This window comes from Narcine bancroftii, chromosome 2 (assembly GCF_036971445.1).
Source record: "Narcine bancroftii isolate sNarBan1 chromosome 2, sNarBan1.hap1, whole genome shotgun sequence".
In the NCBI taxonomy this organism is placed as follows: Eukaryota; Metazoa; Chordata; class Chondrichthyes; order Torpediniformes; family Narcinidae; genus Narcine; species Narcine bancroftii.
Window position 1 is genome coordinate 109,412,308 of NC_091470.1, and position 17,007 is coordinate 109,429,314.

General features: G+C 41.4%; 1 protein-coding gene across 1 annotated transcript in view; it reads left to right on the forward strand.

Moving 5' to 3' along the window:
- LOC138754140 (anthrax toxin receptor 1-like) overlaps positions 1–17,007 on the forward strand; it is a 190,676-nt gene that overhangs the window by 58,800 nt on the left and 114,869 nt on the right. The window contains exons 9-11 of the mRNA XM_069917999.1: positions 9,670–9,768; positions 10,581–10,650; positions 16,731–16,809. Of these exons, the coding sequence (XP_069774100.1) occupies positions 9,670–9,768; positions 10,581–10,650; positions 16,731–16,809 (248 nt within the window). The remainder of the gene's footprint in view (positions 1–9,669; positions 9,769–10,580; positions 10,651–16,730; positions 16,810–17,007) is intronic.

Below are 17,007 nucleotides of genomic sequence, written 5' to 3' on the forward strand. Positions count from 1 at the left end.
CTCTTGTGTAGTCTTCCAAAGGCGCTATTTGCCTTGGCGAGTCTGTTGTCTATCTCGTTGTCGATCCTTGCATCCGATGAAATGGTGCAGCCGAGATAGGTAAACTGGTTGACCGTTTTGAGTTTTGTGTGCCCGATGGAGATGTGGGGGGTCTGGTAGTCATGGTGGGGAGCTGGTAGTCATGGTGGGGAGCTGGCTGATGGAAGACCTCAGTTTTCTTCAGGCTGACTGAAAAGTTGGTTCTGTATCTTTATCTTTACTACATAAAGCATATGGTTTGATGTGCTGAGTTTCTCCAGCATTATGTTCATACTGGAGATAAACGGTGGATTTTGTTTCAAAGAGAAAGTAGGTTGTGCTGATGTTGGGAGCTTGGAAGGGAAGGCTGATGGGACCCATAGAGAAGGCACCAGCAATAATGTCTGTGGTGCCCTGATGTGTTCTACAGTCTGAATATTAACCTACCACAGGCTATTGCCCCAAGCATCTCATGCAGTACGTTTAAATAGATTTCCTTCTTTTGTACCCTCTAGTTCCAGGCAAGTAACCCAACAATTTTACTGACCAGACATCTGATTTTATGGGTAAAACCAACAAACCCATTGCAATGTTTTGAAATCAGTGGCTGTACAATGACCGTATAATTGCTGATTTAGGAATGGCTTCTTTCTTTCCACAGATTATCATGCGACTGAAAGTATAATAGACGGTCCACAGGGGTATTGTCAACCTACTTGAAGGCTTCCTGTTCTGTAATTACTCTCTAAAAGCCAGAACACACACGTTTTTAATTGAAATAAAAATCTCCTAGTGTGCTTGTGTCATAATTGAACAACGCACAAATTTCATATCCAATTTTGCCATTTCCTTCTCACCCTTGTTCTTAGAGGTTTCCAACACTGATGTGAAAACCTGAATTGTATCCAAACTCTTCCACTTTGTTGTTCACCCGTGTACGAATCAACTAGAAAAAGAAAATAGATTTACAAAACTTGGTTTTGATAGTTCCATATTTACTTGGTACAATGAGAAGGGTTCTTCTGTGAATGGTCAATTCTAACATTCATGCAAGAGTGCAGTCACAGAGCATAGGGTTACAATGAGAAAGATCCGTTTGTATCTGGCAACAGCATACGCAAGAGGGGTTTCATCAGGAGCCTGATGCCTGCGGAGAAGAAACTGTCTTTCAGTCTGATGGTGTGTGTGGCTTTGCATTCTTGACCCTTCTGTCCATTGGGAAGAGGGGTGCATTCAGAGTGGGATGGATCCTTCAGCACGACGACCGCCTTTGCTAAGCAGTGGGAGGTAGCGTCGATGGATTCCATGGAGGGGAAGGAGGTCTCTGTGATGTCCTGAGCTGCATTCAGCACCTTCCAATCTTGGGCAGAGCAGCTCCTGTGCCTGCATTAGTTTGGCCACTCTGAGAGTACAGTGTGCAGATCCGGTCACCATACTGCGGGCAGACGGGCAGGTGAAGCAATCTGACTGGAAAGCTTTAATCAGAGAAGCATGGGTGTAGATTTTAATACATATATTTTTTTAAATTTTTTATTTTTTACACCATAAACCACATTAACCATGATACATACTTTTTCCTTTTCAAAAATATACAGTGCCATTTTCTCCCCCCCCTCCTCCCATCCCACCCTCCCTACCTCCCCCCACCCCCTCCCCCGTCCATTTAAAGTACAAAATCTAGGATACATTAAACCAGTCAAACAATGTCATTCAATAAAAATAAACAAGAAATTCCACTGAGTCACTTCTTTTCATTTCCTTCTCCTTTCGTTAATTTAGGTAGTGAATGTCCCTGGTAGGTTTTCTCTATTGTGTTTCATGTAAGGCTCCCATATTTCTTCAAATATTTCAATATTATTTCTTAAACTATATGTTATTTTTTCTAATGGAATACATTTATTCATTTCTATATACCATTGTTGAATTTTCAAATTATCTTCCGATTTCCAGGTTGACATAATACATTTTTTTGCTACGGCTAGAGCTATCTTAACAAATCTTTTTTGTGCATCATCCAAATCAATTCCAAATTCTTTGTTTTTTATGTTACTTAGGAGGAAGATCTCTGGATTCTTTGGTATATTGTTTTCTGTAATTTTATTTAATATTTGGTTTAGATCTTCCCAAAATTTTTCTACTTTCTCACATGTCCAGATTGCATGAATTGTTGTTCCCATTTCTTTTTTACATCGAGAACATCTATCCGATACTGTTAGGTCCCATTTATTTAACTTTTTTTTTTTTTTTTTTTTTTTTTTTTTTTTTTTTTTTAAATTTTTTTTATTTTTCACACCATAAATCACATTAGCCATGATATACACTATTTCTTTTCACACATATACAGTGACTTTTTCTCCCCCCCCCCCCTTTCCTCCCAAACCACCCCCCCACCCCCCCCTCTCATCCATTTTAGGTATACAATCTAGGTTGCATTAAGCCAGTCAGACAATGTTGTCATTCAACCAAATTACACCAGAAATTCTACTGAGTCCATTCTTTTCTTTCCTTCTCCTTCCATCAACTTAGGTAATGTTTGTCCCCGGTAGGTTTTCGCTATTGTATTTAATGTAAGGCTCCTATACTTGTTCGACCATTTATTTAACTTTTGAGGTGTAATGTGTACCCTATGTATCCAGTTATATTGTATCATACGTAACCTCGTATTTATTGTATTTCTCATCGTTCCAGAACATAACTTCTCCCATGTTTCCTTTTTTATCTTTATATTTAAATCTTGTTCCCATTTTTGTTTAGTTTTACCATTTGTTTCCTATTTCTCCTTTTCTTGCAGTTTAATATACATATTTGTTATAAATCTTTTGATTATCATTGTATCTGTAATCACATATTCAAAGTTACTTCCCTCTGGTAACCTCAGACTGCTTCCTAATTTGTCCTTCAAGTAGGATCTCAATGGTAATATGCCAGCACTGTATCTTGAGTTATATTGTATTTATCTTTCATTTGTTCAAAGGATAATAATCTATTTCCTGAAAAACAATTTTCTATTCTTTTGATCCTTTTTTCTCCCATTCTCTAAAGGAAAGGTTATCTATTGTAAAAGGGAGTAACTTATTTTGCGTCAATATTAGTTTTGGTAATTGATAATTTGTTTTATTCATTTCTACATGAATCTTCTTCCAAATATTGAGTAGATGATGTAATACTGGAGAACTTCTATGTTGTACCAATTTTTCATCCCATTTATATAATATGTGTTCAGGTATCTTTTCCCCTATTTTATCTAATTCTAATCTAGTCCAATCTGGCTTTTCCCTTGTTTGATAAAAATCTGATAGGTATCTTAATTGTGCGGCTCTATAATAATTTTTAAAGTTTGGCAGTTGTAAGCTTCCTTGTTTATATCATTCTGTTAATTTATCTAGTGCTAACCTCGGTTTCCCCCCTTTCCATAAAAATTTCCTTATTATTTTCTTTAACTACTTGAAGAATTTTTCTGTCAAGTGTATTGGCAATGCCTGAAATAGGTATAATATTCTTGGGAAAATGTTCATTTTAATACAGTTTATCCTTCCTATTAGTGTTAGTGGTAAATCTTTCCAATGCTCTAAATCATCCTGTAATTTTTTCATTAGTGGATAATAATTGAGTTTATATAGTTGGCCGAGATTTTTATTTATTTGTATACCTAGGTATCTTATTGCTTGCATTTGCCATCTGAATGGTGATTCCTTCTTAAATTTTGAGAAATCTGCATTATTCATAGGCATTGCTTCACTCTTATTTACGTTAATCTTGTAACCCGACACTTCTCCATATTCCTTCAATTTCTTATATAATTCTTTTATTGATAGTTCTGGTTCTGTTAAGTATACTATAACATCATCCGCAAATAAACTGATTTTATATTCCTTGTCTTTTATTTTTATCCCTTTTATATTATTTTCTGTTCTTATCAATTCTGCTAGTGGTTCTATAGCTAACGCGAACAATTAGGGTGATAGTGGGCATCCCTGCCGTGTTGACCTGCTTAAGTTAAATTGCTCTGATATATATCCATTTACTGTCACTTTCGTCAATGGTCCCTTATATAATGCTTTAATCCAATTAATATACTTCCCTGGTAAACTGAATTTTTGCAATACTTTGAATAAATAATTCCATTCTACTCTGTCAAAGGCCTTCTCTGCATCTAAAGCAACTGCTACTGTTGGCGCTTTACTCCCTTCTACTGCATGAATTAAGTTAATAAATTTACAAATATTGTCTGTTGTGCGTCTTTTTTTAATAAATCCAGTTTGGTCTAGATTTACCATTTTCGGTACATACTCTGCTAATCTGTTTGCTAATATTTTAGCTATTATCTTATAATCTGTGTTAAGTAAAGATATTGGTCTATATGACGCTGGTGCGAGTGGATCTTTCCCTTGCTTTAGTATTACTGTAATTATTGCTGTTTTACATGAATCTGGTAAGCTTTGTGTTTTATCAATCTGGTTGATTACTTCCAGGAGGGGAGGAATTAATAAATCTTTAAATGTTTTATAGAATTCCATTGGGAATCCATCCTCTCCTGGTGTTTTATTATTTGGTAATTTTTTTATTATCTCTTGTATTTCTACTATTCCAAATGGTTCTGTTAATTTATTTTGTCCTCTATTTGTAGTTTTGGTAGTTCAATTTTAGTTAGAAATTCATCTATTTTCCCTTCTTTCCCTTCGTTTTCAGTTTGGTATAATTGTTCATAGAATTCTCTAAAGTTTTCCTTGATCTCTTTTGGATTATATGTGATTTGTTTGTCTTTTTTCCTTGATGCCAATACCATTTTTTTAGCTTGTTCTGTCTTAAGCTGCCATGCTAGAATTTTGTGCGTTTTTTCCCCTAGTTCATAATATTTCTGTTTTGTCTTCATTATATTCTTCTCCACCTTATATGTTTGTAGTGTTTCATATTTTATTTTTTTATCTGCCAATTCTCTTCTTTTAGTTGTATCTTCCTTCATTGCTAATTCTTTTTCTATATTTACTATTTCCCTTTCCAACTGCTCTGTTTCCTGATTATAGTCCTTCTTCATCTTGGTTACATAACTTATTATTTGCCCTCTAATGAACGCTTTCATTGCATCCCATAGTATAAACTTATCTTTCACTGATTCTGTATTTATTTCAAAATACATTTTAATTTGTCTTTCAATGAATTCTCTAAAATCCTGCCTTTTGAGTAACATGGAGTTTAATCTCCGTCTATACATTCTTGGAGGGATGTCCTCTAACTTTACTGTCAATATTAAGGGTGAATGGTCCGATAATATTCTCGCTTTATATTCTGTTTTTCTTACTCTATCTTGCATACGAGCTGATAACAAAAATAGGTCTATTCTTGAGTATGTTTTATGTCTAGCCGAGTAATATGAATATTCCTTTTCATTTGGGTGTTGTTTCCTCCATATATCCAAAAGTTGCATTTCTTCCATCGATTTAATTATAAATTTGGTTACTTTGTTCTTTCTGTTAATTTTTCTCCCAGTTTTGTCCATATTTGAATCCAAATTCAGGTTGAAATCCCCTCCTATTAATATGTTCCCTTGCGTATCTGCTATCTTCAAAAAAATATCTGGCATAAACTTTTGATCTTCTTCATTAGGTGAATATACATTGAGTAGATTCCAAAACTCCGAATATATCTGACATTTTATCATTACATATCTCCCTGCTGGATCTATTATTTCCTCTTCTATTTTAATTGGCACATTTTTACTAATTAATATAGCTACTCCTCTTGCTTTTGAATTATATGACGCTGCTGTTACGTGTCCTACCCAATCTCTCTTTAATATCTTGTTCTCCAATTCAGTTAAATGTGTTTCTTGCACAAATGCTATATCAATTTTTTCTTTTTTCAGTAAATTTAGCAGTTTCTTCCTTTTAATTTGGTTATGTATTCCGTTAATATTTAAAGTCATATAGTTCAGCGTAGCCATTTCATACTTTGTTTATCTTCCCTTTCCGTTTCTCCATCATCACCTTTCCTTCTTATCCATTTCTGCTTTCTTGTTTTGAACACTTCATAAGACAACATTTCTAAAACATCAAACATTTTCCTTATTCTCCTATTTAAAACTTCTTTAACCCCATTCTCCCCTCCCCCCTCCTGAGTTGTCCTTTATCCCTTGTCGGACAACCACATCTCCCCTCCCCATTTGGATTTGCGAATTCACTCGCAAACGTCAGCTGATTTTGCAGTGACCGTAACTCCTCCCCACCCAGCCCCCCCAGAAAAGATTTCAATTTTCATATGTAAGAAAGGTCACTCTTTTAATTCCCTCCTTATTCCCTCTATTCCATTTCCCTCCCTTATTAATTCTTGTCTACACTCTATATATTTTCCTCTAAATACGGATACATTCATGTATGCACACTATATATATATATATATATATATATACACACACACATATACCCCTTTACATACATACATATAGATCGTGGTCATTTTTACTCTTATTACATGTCTTCATCTCTCTGCTTGTTTTGTAGTTGTTCTACAAATTTCCTTGCTTCCTCTGGATCCGAGAATAGACTTTTGTTGCCCTGGAATAATTATTTTAAGGCCCACTATCTTTATATTATTTCTTCTATTATAGTTTTCTATCATATCTATCTTCTGAGCTAACAGCTCCTGTGCTTCTTTAGCTTTTTTATTAGATTCTTTTAATTTCTCTTTTAAGTCTTTTACTTCCATATCTACAAATGTTTCTCGTTTTTCCATATTTTCCACTCTTTTTGCCAATTCTGATATGGCCACTTCCATTTTATTCATTCTTTCTTCTGCATTCTTAATTCTTCTTTTTATCCCATTAAATTCTTGTAATTGCCATTCTTTCACTGATTCCATATATTCTTTAAAAAAAGATACATCCATTATCTTGCTTTTCTCTTCTTCTTCCACTTCTTTCTGTTCTTCTTCTTCTTCTTCTTCTTCCTCTGGGTTGACCATCTGTTGTTTCCTTGTTTTCTTTTTACCCTCTTCTTTCTTGTTGTCGTTATTGTCTGTGTTCTGCACCTGCAGCACAGCAGCAGGTGTCTCTCTCAGCTGTGGAGATCGACTCCGCAGCTGTTCCCCCCTCCCGTCAGCGTGTTTTTTTTCATGCGCATCGCGCACTTTTACTCGGCTCTGTGAACCATTCTTGTAGTCCCGAGCCTGGGACTTCCACAGACCTGTGGGAGCGGGCTTCTCTCTCCGCGGCGGGCCTCTTCGGACAGGTAAGGCCTTCACCTTCTTCTTCCGATGTCTTTCCTTCTTCTTTTCTTCCCGTTGTTTTTGGTTTTTCTTTCTTCGCTGCCATTTTCTCTACACTTGTACTTTCACTTTGTTTTGGTTTTTAAGTTTGTGCCTTTGCTTTTTCTCTATCTTTTTTTAACTTTTCTGGAGAGGGCTGGAGTTCCCCTACCGGCCACTACTCCATCACGTGACTCCTCCTTTTAATACATATTGATTGGAAACAAAAATGAGGTTCTGGGTGTCATTTTTGAGCAGGAAGAGAGCACAACACCTCCTCGTTAGTCAGAAAGGTGCGGAGGTGCCTACCTTTTCTAAGGAGGTTGAGGAGGGCAAGGCTACTGGCCCCCACCTTGACCATCTTTTACAGGAGCACAGTTGAGAGTATCTTGTCTCGCAGTATCATTATGTGGTACGGTAGCTGCAAACACCGGACTGGGTCAATGCAGAGGGTCACCAATACGGCCGAGAAGATCTTTGCTCCACTGATAACATTTACTGGGAATGTTGCTTAAATAGGGCTCGACTTTCCATCCAGTGAAGCATGAATGTCTGCAAATGCTCGGATTGTAGTTTCTAAAATAAAACAGAAATGCTGGAGGGACTTAGCTGGATTCGCAGCATCTGTAGGAGGTAAAAAATATGTTACTGACATTTTGGGCCTGAGCCTTCCCTCACGACATACAGGATGGTAACAGGCCAGTTTGGCCCACAAATTACACCCCATTAAGATAAACCACGGTATGTTTTGAATGGTGGGAGGAAACTGGAACCCCCGGAGAAAACCCACGCAGTTACAGGGAAGAACGTGAAAACTCCTTACAGATGGAGGGGGGATTCTAACCCAGGTCCGGTCCCGATTGCTGGCAGTGTAAAGGCGTTGCATTGTACGAGTGGGGGGAAAAGGTCAGGCGTCTGTATTAAAGGGAAAGGACTGAGTAAGAATGGCAGGGGTTGGAGTCAAACCAACAGAAAAAGCCAAAATCAATTCTTACTGTTTCTCCTATCATATCCAATTAACACCTTCTGTCTGTTGGCTGGACTCCTCCCCCCTCCCATTCTTCCCCCTTTCTCTCCCCAGCCTGACTTTTTACATTCATACCTTGAGGAAGGACTCAGACCTTAAAGTGTTGGTAATATTTTTTCACCTCCTGTGGATGCTGCGAGACCAGCTGAATTCCTCCAGCATTTCTGCCTTTCCCTCCAGTACACAGCGCCTTTGACCCATCACCGTCAAGAAATTGTTACAGGAGCATCAAAATCAGGGTTGGGAAATAGGTTGTGATGTTGAACCATATACTTTAACTGAGTAAATCATTCCAGAATATTTATTTTAAATTGTATCTTTAGTTGTAACGATTGTGTACTGTTTGTGTGTGTGCATACATGGTGGTCCAGAGAAATGTTGTTTCGTTGGAATGTACATCTACAGTTAGATGATAATAAACTTGAAATTGATCGGGTGGAGGGGGGGGACAGGTAGGATTTTTGATGGGGTTGCAGGGCGAGAGAATTACAATCATGGCGAGAGCCTCTCCTGACTTGGATTATTTTCCTTGCAGCAAGTGAGATGAGGTGAGATTTAATTGAGCTCTGCAATATTATGAGGAGCCAACACAGAGCAATTAGACACTGTCAATTTACCTTCACTGACAAGACAATAGCTGGAGGGAATTGATACATACACACATCACACGGTAACAGGCTATTTTGGCCCACGAGTCCGTGCCACCCAATTTACCTACACCCACGGTATGTTTCGAACAGCGGGAGGAAACTGGAGTCCCCGGGGAAAACCCACGCAGATACGGGGAGAATGTACAAACTCTTTACAGACGGTGCAAGATTCCAACCCAGATCCCGATTGCTGGTCCCTGTAAATGAGCGGTAGGTCTGAATATTTGAAAATGCCGGAACTATTTGGATAAGAACGATACAAACATTAAGGCTGTGGAGCAAACACTGGGAAGTCGGTTTAAAATCTGGTTTCAGCTGGCATTCTCATCAAATAGCCTCTTGTGCTGTTACTTCCGAGATGATTCTGTGATTTTCCAAGCTTGAGATGCAAAGCTGGTGATAAAGAGGTTTGGCAAACCATCCATATGGACAACAGCCAGATTTAATCAGAGGGTCGTGGATCTTTGGAACTGACTGCAGGACAAAATGGAGGCCAGATCACTGGGAGTATTTAAACAGGAAATGAATGAGTATCTCATTAGTGAGGGTATCAAGGGATATGGGGAAAAGGCTGGAAATTGGAACTAGGTGTGAGCATAGTTCACCTAGTGTAGAGTCACGGAACAGACTCGATAGGCCTAGTGGCCTGCTTCTGATCCTTTATCTTGTGACTGATGCAAAAGCACTGGATGACCTGACCATCATTGTTAATCCGATGTGTTTTCTTCTTCTTAGAATCATTTGAAGTCGTCGTGCGTGGGAATGGATTTTCCCATGCCCGTAACTTGGATAAAGTACTCTGCAGCTTCAAAATTAATGAGACTATTACCCTCAGTAAGTATCTGTGGGGGGGAGTAAACTGTTAACAGATTTAACTAAGATAGAGGTAGGTAGTAAGTTGTTTCCATTGGCGAGGAAGACTCAAACTAGGGGCATAGCCTCAAGATTTAAGGTAGTAGATTCAGGACGGAGATGAGGAGGAACTGCTTTTCCTGGAGGGTGGTGTATCTGTGGAATTTGCCGCCCTCAGTAAATTTGCCGCCCTCATCTTTCTTCGCTCCCAGCTCTGCTAACCTTGCCTCATGACATATCTTCCAATCCAGGCAATGTCCTGGTAAATCTCCTCTGCACCCTCTCCATAGCTTCCACATCCTTCCTGTAATGAGGTGCCCAGAACTGAACACAATATTCTATAAAAACTTGAGGCCCAGCACCAGGCCTCGTCAAACACCATTTGTTACATTAAAGCCTGCCAGTGTAAGACTCACTTTTTTTTTTACAGTTAGCCAGCCAACCTTCGATCCACGCCAACATTTTGCGACCTACGCAGTGTGCTCTTATTTTCCGTCATAACTTTTGATGCAACCCTGGCTCGAATGTCTTCTGTACATCAAAGACATCCTCCATTCACTGTATGTCTTAGTAATTCAGATCAGTGTTAGAGTTGCCTACAGTAAAGAACTATGTAATATTTCCTATCAATCAGAAATGATGTTTGTAATTTTGAGGTGAGATACTAAAAAGATATATTTTAACAAAAGATAATTTGGCTGCTAAACTGTTTGGTTGCTTCGAGAGGCCTTGTGTGCTTGTGATTATCTCAAATGGCAGTGACACCTTCAATGCAGTTTTTCAATCTCTTCCAGCTCAGAAGCCCTTGGTGGTGAAGGACACCTATTTGCTTTGTCCTGCTCCGGTATTACAAGAAGTTGACAGGTAGGTTGAAATTTTATTCTTAAATTTAGACATGGTGGTGCACTGAGGTACCAGCCAGCAAACACAAAACTCAAAAGACTGTACAACAGGCTACATTCCAGTAAAAGTCCGAACACCAGTTCGTGACTTGGCTGCTCCGGAGGGGCCGGCTCAGGTCTATAGGGTCAGCTGATTGACAGCCAGCCAGATGGAGTCAGCCCCTTCGGTGGTCTTCCTGCAGGTACGGAGATCACTCCCTGCGGTAGGCTGATGGTCATATCACCACAGACATGCAACACGGTAACAGGTCCTTCCGGCCCATGAGTCTGTGCCGCCCAATTAACCTGCAACCCCCACACATTTCAAAGGTGGGGGGGAGAAACAGGAGCGCCCAGAGGCAGCCCACGCAGACGCGGGGAGAATGGCCACCTCTGGTCTGCTAATGGAGGGGAGAAAAAAACTGGAAATGCTGGAATCTGAAAGCAAATGAGGAGAGGCTGGAGGGTCAGACAGCATCCATGGAGAAAATTGATGTCAACGTTTTAGGGTGGGGCCCTTTATTGAGTGCCTCCAGGTTCTCTTTGTTTACTTGGTGTTCTGGCCTCTACCATTTTTGTGGTTCTCTCGGGACCAGGCCTGGGGCCAGAGGACTAAAAGTGATAATAAGGGTATTCAAGATGCATTTCTGTGGCAGCTGGGAGCAAGTGCAAATCTAAAGTACTCAGCAAAAGAAAGAAGGAGAGAACGTTTCTTTACTCAGAGACAATGGCGTAGCTAGTGGGTGGGTACAGTCTGCTTCCCCATAGCACCTTTTTCAAAAGTGGCGCCTCCCTCCCCCCACCCCGAGCCGATGGTGCTGCCGGCCCCTTGCTCCGACACCGACAACCCCCCCCCCACATCCCAAGACTAGAACACAGAGAGTGTGGCTACTCCCTCTCTGACTCTTTTCTGATGTAGGGTGGGGTTACTTGGAAAGAAAGAAACACACAAAATACTTTTGGATTATTTCTTAAGGATGACTTGGCTTCCCCAAATTTCTTAGCAGTTTCACTGAGTTGAAGATCAAAGCTTGATGGCCTGGGTTGACTTGACGGTTAGTGTAGCAGTTAGCGCAATGTTATCACAGCATCAGCGACTTGAGTGCTCTGGTTTCCTCCCACCCTTTAAAATGTACTGGAGTTGCAGGTCATTTGGATGTAATTGGGCAGCATGGGTCTATGGGCCTGTTGCCGTGCGGTATGTCTAAGAAAAATTTAAATGGTTTGCAAGATTCAATTTTTTGTCATGTAATACAATTAACGTTATATTACTCAAAATTGCTTTCGTCTGCTGCAAGGCAGACAGATTCACCATCAGTAGAAATTGCCTGAAGCTCCTCTTACAGTCAGAGAAGGAGAAGCAAAATAGAGCCCCCCCCCAATAGTCACTGAGTGTCCGTGGATTCACCTCCTGTGGTCACACACGGTCTAGATCCGAACATCTGATATAATTAAGCATTCCAGTTCCGAAACCTGGTACCCCTTCAGCCACTTTACAGCCCGGTATGAGTACCTTGACCAAAGTATCCAGCCATCCTCAGTTTCCATGGGCTCCTCACCTAGAGTGACCAGCAGTCTGTGGGGTTCCTTCAGCCACAGAACCTCTCACTAGTCCACCACCGTGGTCACCATCCTATGGATCGTCTCCTTCTTCTCAGAGGGTGGGGGGGGGGTTTGATCTTGTTTTCTGGTGCCCTGCGCCAATCCTCTGCTTCCCTGGAGTCATGTCTTTCGCTGATCGCAAGTGGCGCCATTTTGGGCGCAGACCCCGCGGTTGCGGAATTTTAAATAAAACCACTGTCGGCTCCTCTAACCTGTATGGAGCCGACAGCAATCAGACCGGGCAGTTGGACCCCGCGGGAGCATCGCATCTCTGTGGGTCAGCTCCAACGGCTGTGCTGCCGTTACAGAAGCTCTGACGTTTTTTTCCAGGATGGCCTGGTTTACAAGGTCTGGTTGAGAGAATGACCCTTCACTCAAATATTGAATAATTTTGCTCCACAATTAGTTACATCCACTGAGGCAAATTGGACAGTCTAAAAGAAATGATATCCCGTAGGAGCTGCACTGCCAAGGTATTTTACATTAAACAAAGTGGAATAATTGACAGGCTAAAATGGAAAATGGTGTGGTTGAAATGAGTTGGTAGTAGAGCTGAGAAACTAAGGTAACCACTTTGCTGTTATATAGCACTTCGGGTTAATTGCATTGGAAGGACATGATTGCATTTAAGGATATAATTGTATTGAAATGAGTTCAGAGTTACCAGGATGGGATGGAACGTTCAAATGGAAAGAGTGGGTCAGCTGGGTTTGTTTTAGACCAGTGGTACTCAACCTTTGTCTTTCCACTCACATCCCACTTTAAGTATTGCCTGTGATTAGTAAGGGACTGCTTAATGTGGGTGGAAAGAAAAAGTTTAAAGACCACTCTTAATCATCCCTAATGGACTCGTTCTGTGCACAGTTTCATAACTCCAAAGGAAATGGGCCAATGACGATGTCTCTCAAGGAAATTATTTCCGTAACTGTTGGGTATAAAATAGTGGTTCTCCACCTTACCTTCCCACTCACATTCCCCCTTAAGAAATCCCTTACTAATCACAGAGCACCGATGGCACAGGGATTACTTAGTGGTATTTGAGTGGAAAGAAAAAATTTGAAAGCCATTGTTTTAGACAAACATACAGCACGGTAACAGGCCCTTTATGCCCATGAACCTGTGCTGCCCCAATTACACCCAATTGACCTGCAATCCCGGTACATTTTTGAACGGTGGGAGGAAACCTAGAGCCCCTGGAGAAAACACCCGCAGACATGGGGAGAATGTACAAACTTCTTACAGACAGTGCTGGATTCGAAAATGGGTCGTTGGCACCATAACAGCATCATGCTGACCGCTACGCTAACCATGCCACGCTTTCTTTGGAGTGGCCAAGGGGAGGTGTTACAGAGAAAAACCATAGATGGGGGCCAATAGTCTCCATCAAAATCAGGGGGCATCAGCTTAGGGGAAGGGCAGGAGATATGGGTGGGATCTGAGGAGGAGTCTGCTTGCCCAGAGGATGGTTGGGAATTGGAATGTACTCCATGGCAGAGACAAGCATTCTCATTGTAGATTAAAAAGCATCTGACAAGCAGTTGAGTGGCCAAAGCACAGCTACTGGAAAATGGGATTACTGTAGATGGGGTGAGGTCAGTCTGGACAGATTATGTTAAAGGTCCGTTTCCTTATTATGGCAATTGATTGTGTGGGAACCTTTGCAGGCATTTGATTCACCCAAGCCACACTGACCATCAAAACCCAATTACAGGTACACAATCCTTTATCTGGAACCCTTGGGGGACAGTGTGTTCTGAATTTTGGATTTTTCCGGATTTCTGAAAGGCAGATTTAAGACCACCCGAATTGTGCTGCCGTATCTACCCCCACCCCCTTCCATTTGCGCTGCTGTCTCCCCCCGCCCCCTCTCGCCCGTCTGACTCGTGCTGCCGGTCTCTCGCCCATCTGACTCGCGCTGCCAGTCTCTCACCCGCCCGACTCGCGCTGCCGCTCTATCGCCCGCCCGACTCGCGCTGCTGCTCTAACGGCCGCCCGACTCGCGCTGCCGCTCTAACGCCCGCCCGACTCGCGCTGCCGCTCTATCGCCCGCCCGACTCGCGCTGCCTCTCTCTCGCCCGCCCGACTCGCGCTGCCGTCTCTCTTCCCCACTTGCCAGTTTTGGAACCTTCCGGATTTTAGATGTCCGGATAAAGGATTGTGTACCTGTATAATAATCTTGCACTCCAAAGCAATTTTATTCTCCCTAAACTTTAGCACTTGAGTATGTAAGTGGGCATTTCCAGTGTCCAGTTAATCCTTCAACTGCCTACTCGCGCTACACCCATGACTGTGTGACCAGACGCAATTCAAATGCAATCTACAAGTTTGCCGATGACACCACGGTCGTCAGCTGAATCACAGACGGCGACAAGGAATCGTACAGGAGGGAGGTAGATCAGCTCATTGTGTGGTGCCACAGTAACAACTTTGTGCCCAATGTTAGCAGAACCAAGGAGCTGATTGTGGATTTCAGGAGGAAACCAGGAGAACATGAACCAGTCCTCATTGAGTGGTCAGCAGTGGAGAGGGTCAAGAACTTCAAATTCCTGGGTGTCAACATGTCTGAGGATCTTTGCTGGAGCCTCCATGTTGACATATTCACGAAGAAGGCTCACCAGCAACTATACTTTGTGAGGAGATTTGGTGGGTCACCGAAGACCCTCTTTCATAACTCCACGGATATTTTATGCCAATTTGGACTCTTCTCTGCCTCAATACAAATCTTTTATACAAAGCATCACTGAACAAGCTCAAAACAAATACACCCATTTGTTTAGCCCCCAAACCACCAATTATTTCCTTCCCCACAAGATTACCATGGCTGCAGGATGTATCACCTACCAAACACACTACATTTACTTGCATCTCATACCTCCCAAAGCCATGATTTACAAAGATGGACCGAGCCAGCAAGTACATGAAAGGCACCATGTCCTGCATGCTCCCCCACATTTGGCACTGTTAGTACAATGCTGTAACAGAGTCAGCGGCCTGGATTCGAAACTCACGTGGTCTGTAAGGAATTTGAACATTCTCTCCATGTCCGCTCCGTAAATGGTTGTATGGTTATGGTTATATGTCTGCGTATTTCCTCCAGGGGCTCCGGTTTCCTCCCACCCTCAAAAACTCACAGGGAGTTGTTGGCCAATTTCATGTAATTTGGCGGCACGGGCTCGTGGGCTGAAAGGACCGTGCTATGTGTCTATATCTCTCAATTAAATTCAAGAGTCATTTGGACAATTCCAAAGGGACAGGGACCAAAGGCAAGCCAAATGGGATTGGTGCGGACCAGTAGGGCCAATTTCTGTGTTGCAGAGCTCGAAGACATAGAAATATGTCAGTTCATTCCCCAGCATTCAGCCTTAACTCAGGAATTGCTGCGTAATAAAGTGATGGAAAACCTTCAGCAGGAAAATGATGGTTCTGTTACGAGTCCAGAGGACCCCAAAACCCAGCATCAAGGATATGCACCACGACAAAGGGTGGCTAAAACAAAAGTTGCTTTTAATTATCTTTGAACATGAAAATAGAATAAAACTTTAACATCTCTATTGACTCACTTCACCTACTTGAACCCCCTTCTAATGCTAAGCGCACATGTGTGAGTTCAGCAAAGTTTTTTGGTGCACAGTCCAATCTTACTGGTTGCAGGCAATTCTTGTACTGGGCACAGAAGTTAACATTAATAAAGTTCACCAGGCTTTAATGCTTAACAGGTAAATGGTTACCACTCAGAAGGTTTTTTATTGGTTTTCAGAGAGAGTTTTTTTGTTCCAGGTCATCTACAGCTGATTCCTTTTTAATCAGCCACTCTAGTGTCTTGCCGGTGAAACTTTCCCCCTTCAGCGTTCTCCAGATTATAACCTCTTTCTTTCAGGTCACTACAGAGTTCCTTTCTGTTTCTCCTATTCCAAGGGAAACACCAGCCAGTCCTCTCCTTTGACCAGGCCATCTTCCAAAATTTGCCAGCTTGTCCCTCTGGAACCGGTGTTTATGTGTGTGTGTGTCTCTCTCTCTCTCTCTCTCTCTCTCTCTCTCTCACACACACACACCTTCAAACTCTGAGAGTTTTTTCTGCTCTCTGTCCGCAAAGATCACATGACCTTCCAGACAGTAAATTCTTTTTTCCAGACAAAGCTGCTACTGCCTGTTGTTACATTTGTTGCCTTTTGCAAATGACAGTCTGTGAGTCTTGCAAAACCTCCTGCAAAAATTCTGTGTTTGTGTGTGACCAGCTTGAACAAACTTTCCCAATTTATCTCCCAAACACCTCTATATATTCTGTCACAGTTTGTTCACATGCAACTTGGGACAGACCATTAATATTATTGTCATCAGTCTTGCTCACGTTCCATAAAGGAATAAATGAGGTTTTTTTAAAAAACTTGCTAAATAAAAGTAAGTGTGCATTTTATTTTCTTGGATCCCATCATGAGGTTAATGTAATATCTTTTCTTTCAGGAAGGTGTTTTTGCAGGTCAGCATGAACGATGGTCTTAGCTTCATTTCCAGTTTCGTCACCATCAAAACCGTCCACTGCGTGAGTAAAACACTTTCACTTATAAAACCTTACTTTTGATGATCTGCCGTTGGGGGAGGGGTGTTGAAATCATCTTTCACATCAACACTTGTTTTGGCAAAAACATTTTTAAAGATCTGAATGCTTTGGTGAGGAAGTTTTTGTGGAAAGGTAAAATGGCGAGGGTGTCATTACAGAAACTAACTTGAAAGTCTGCAT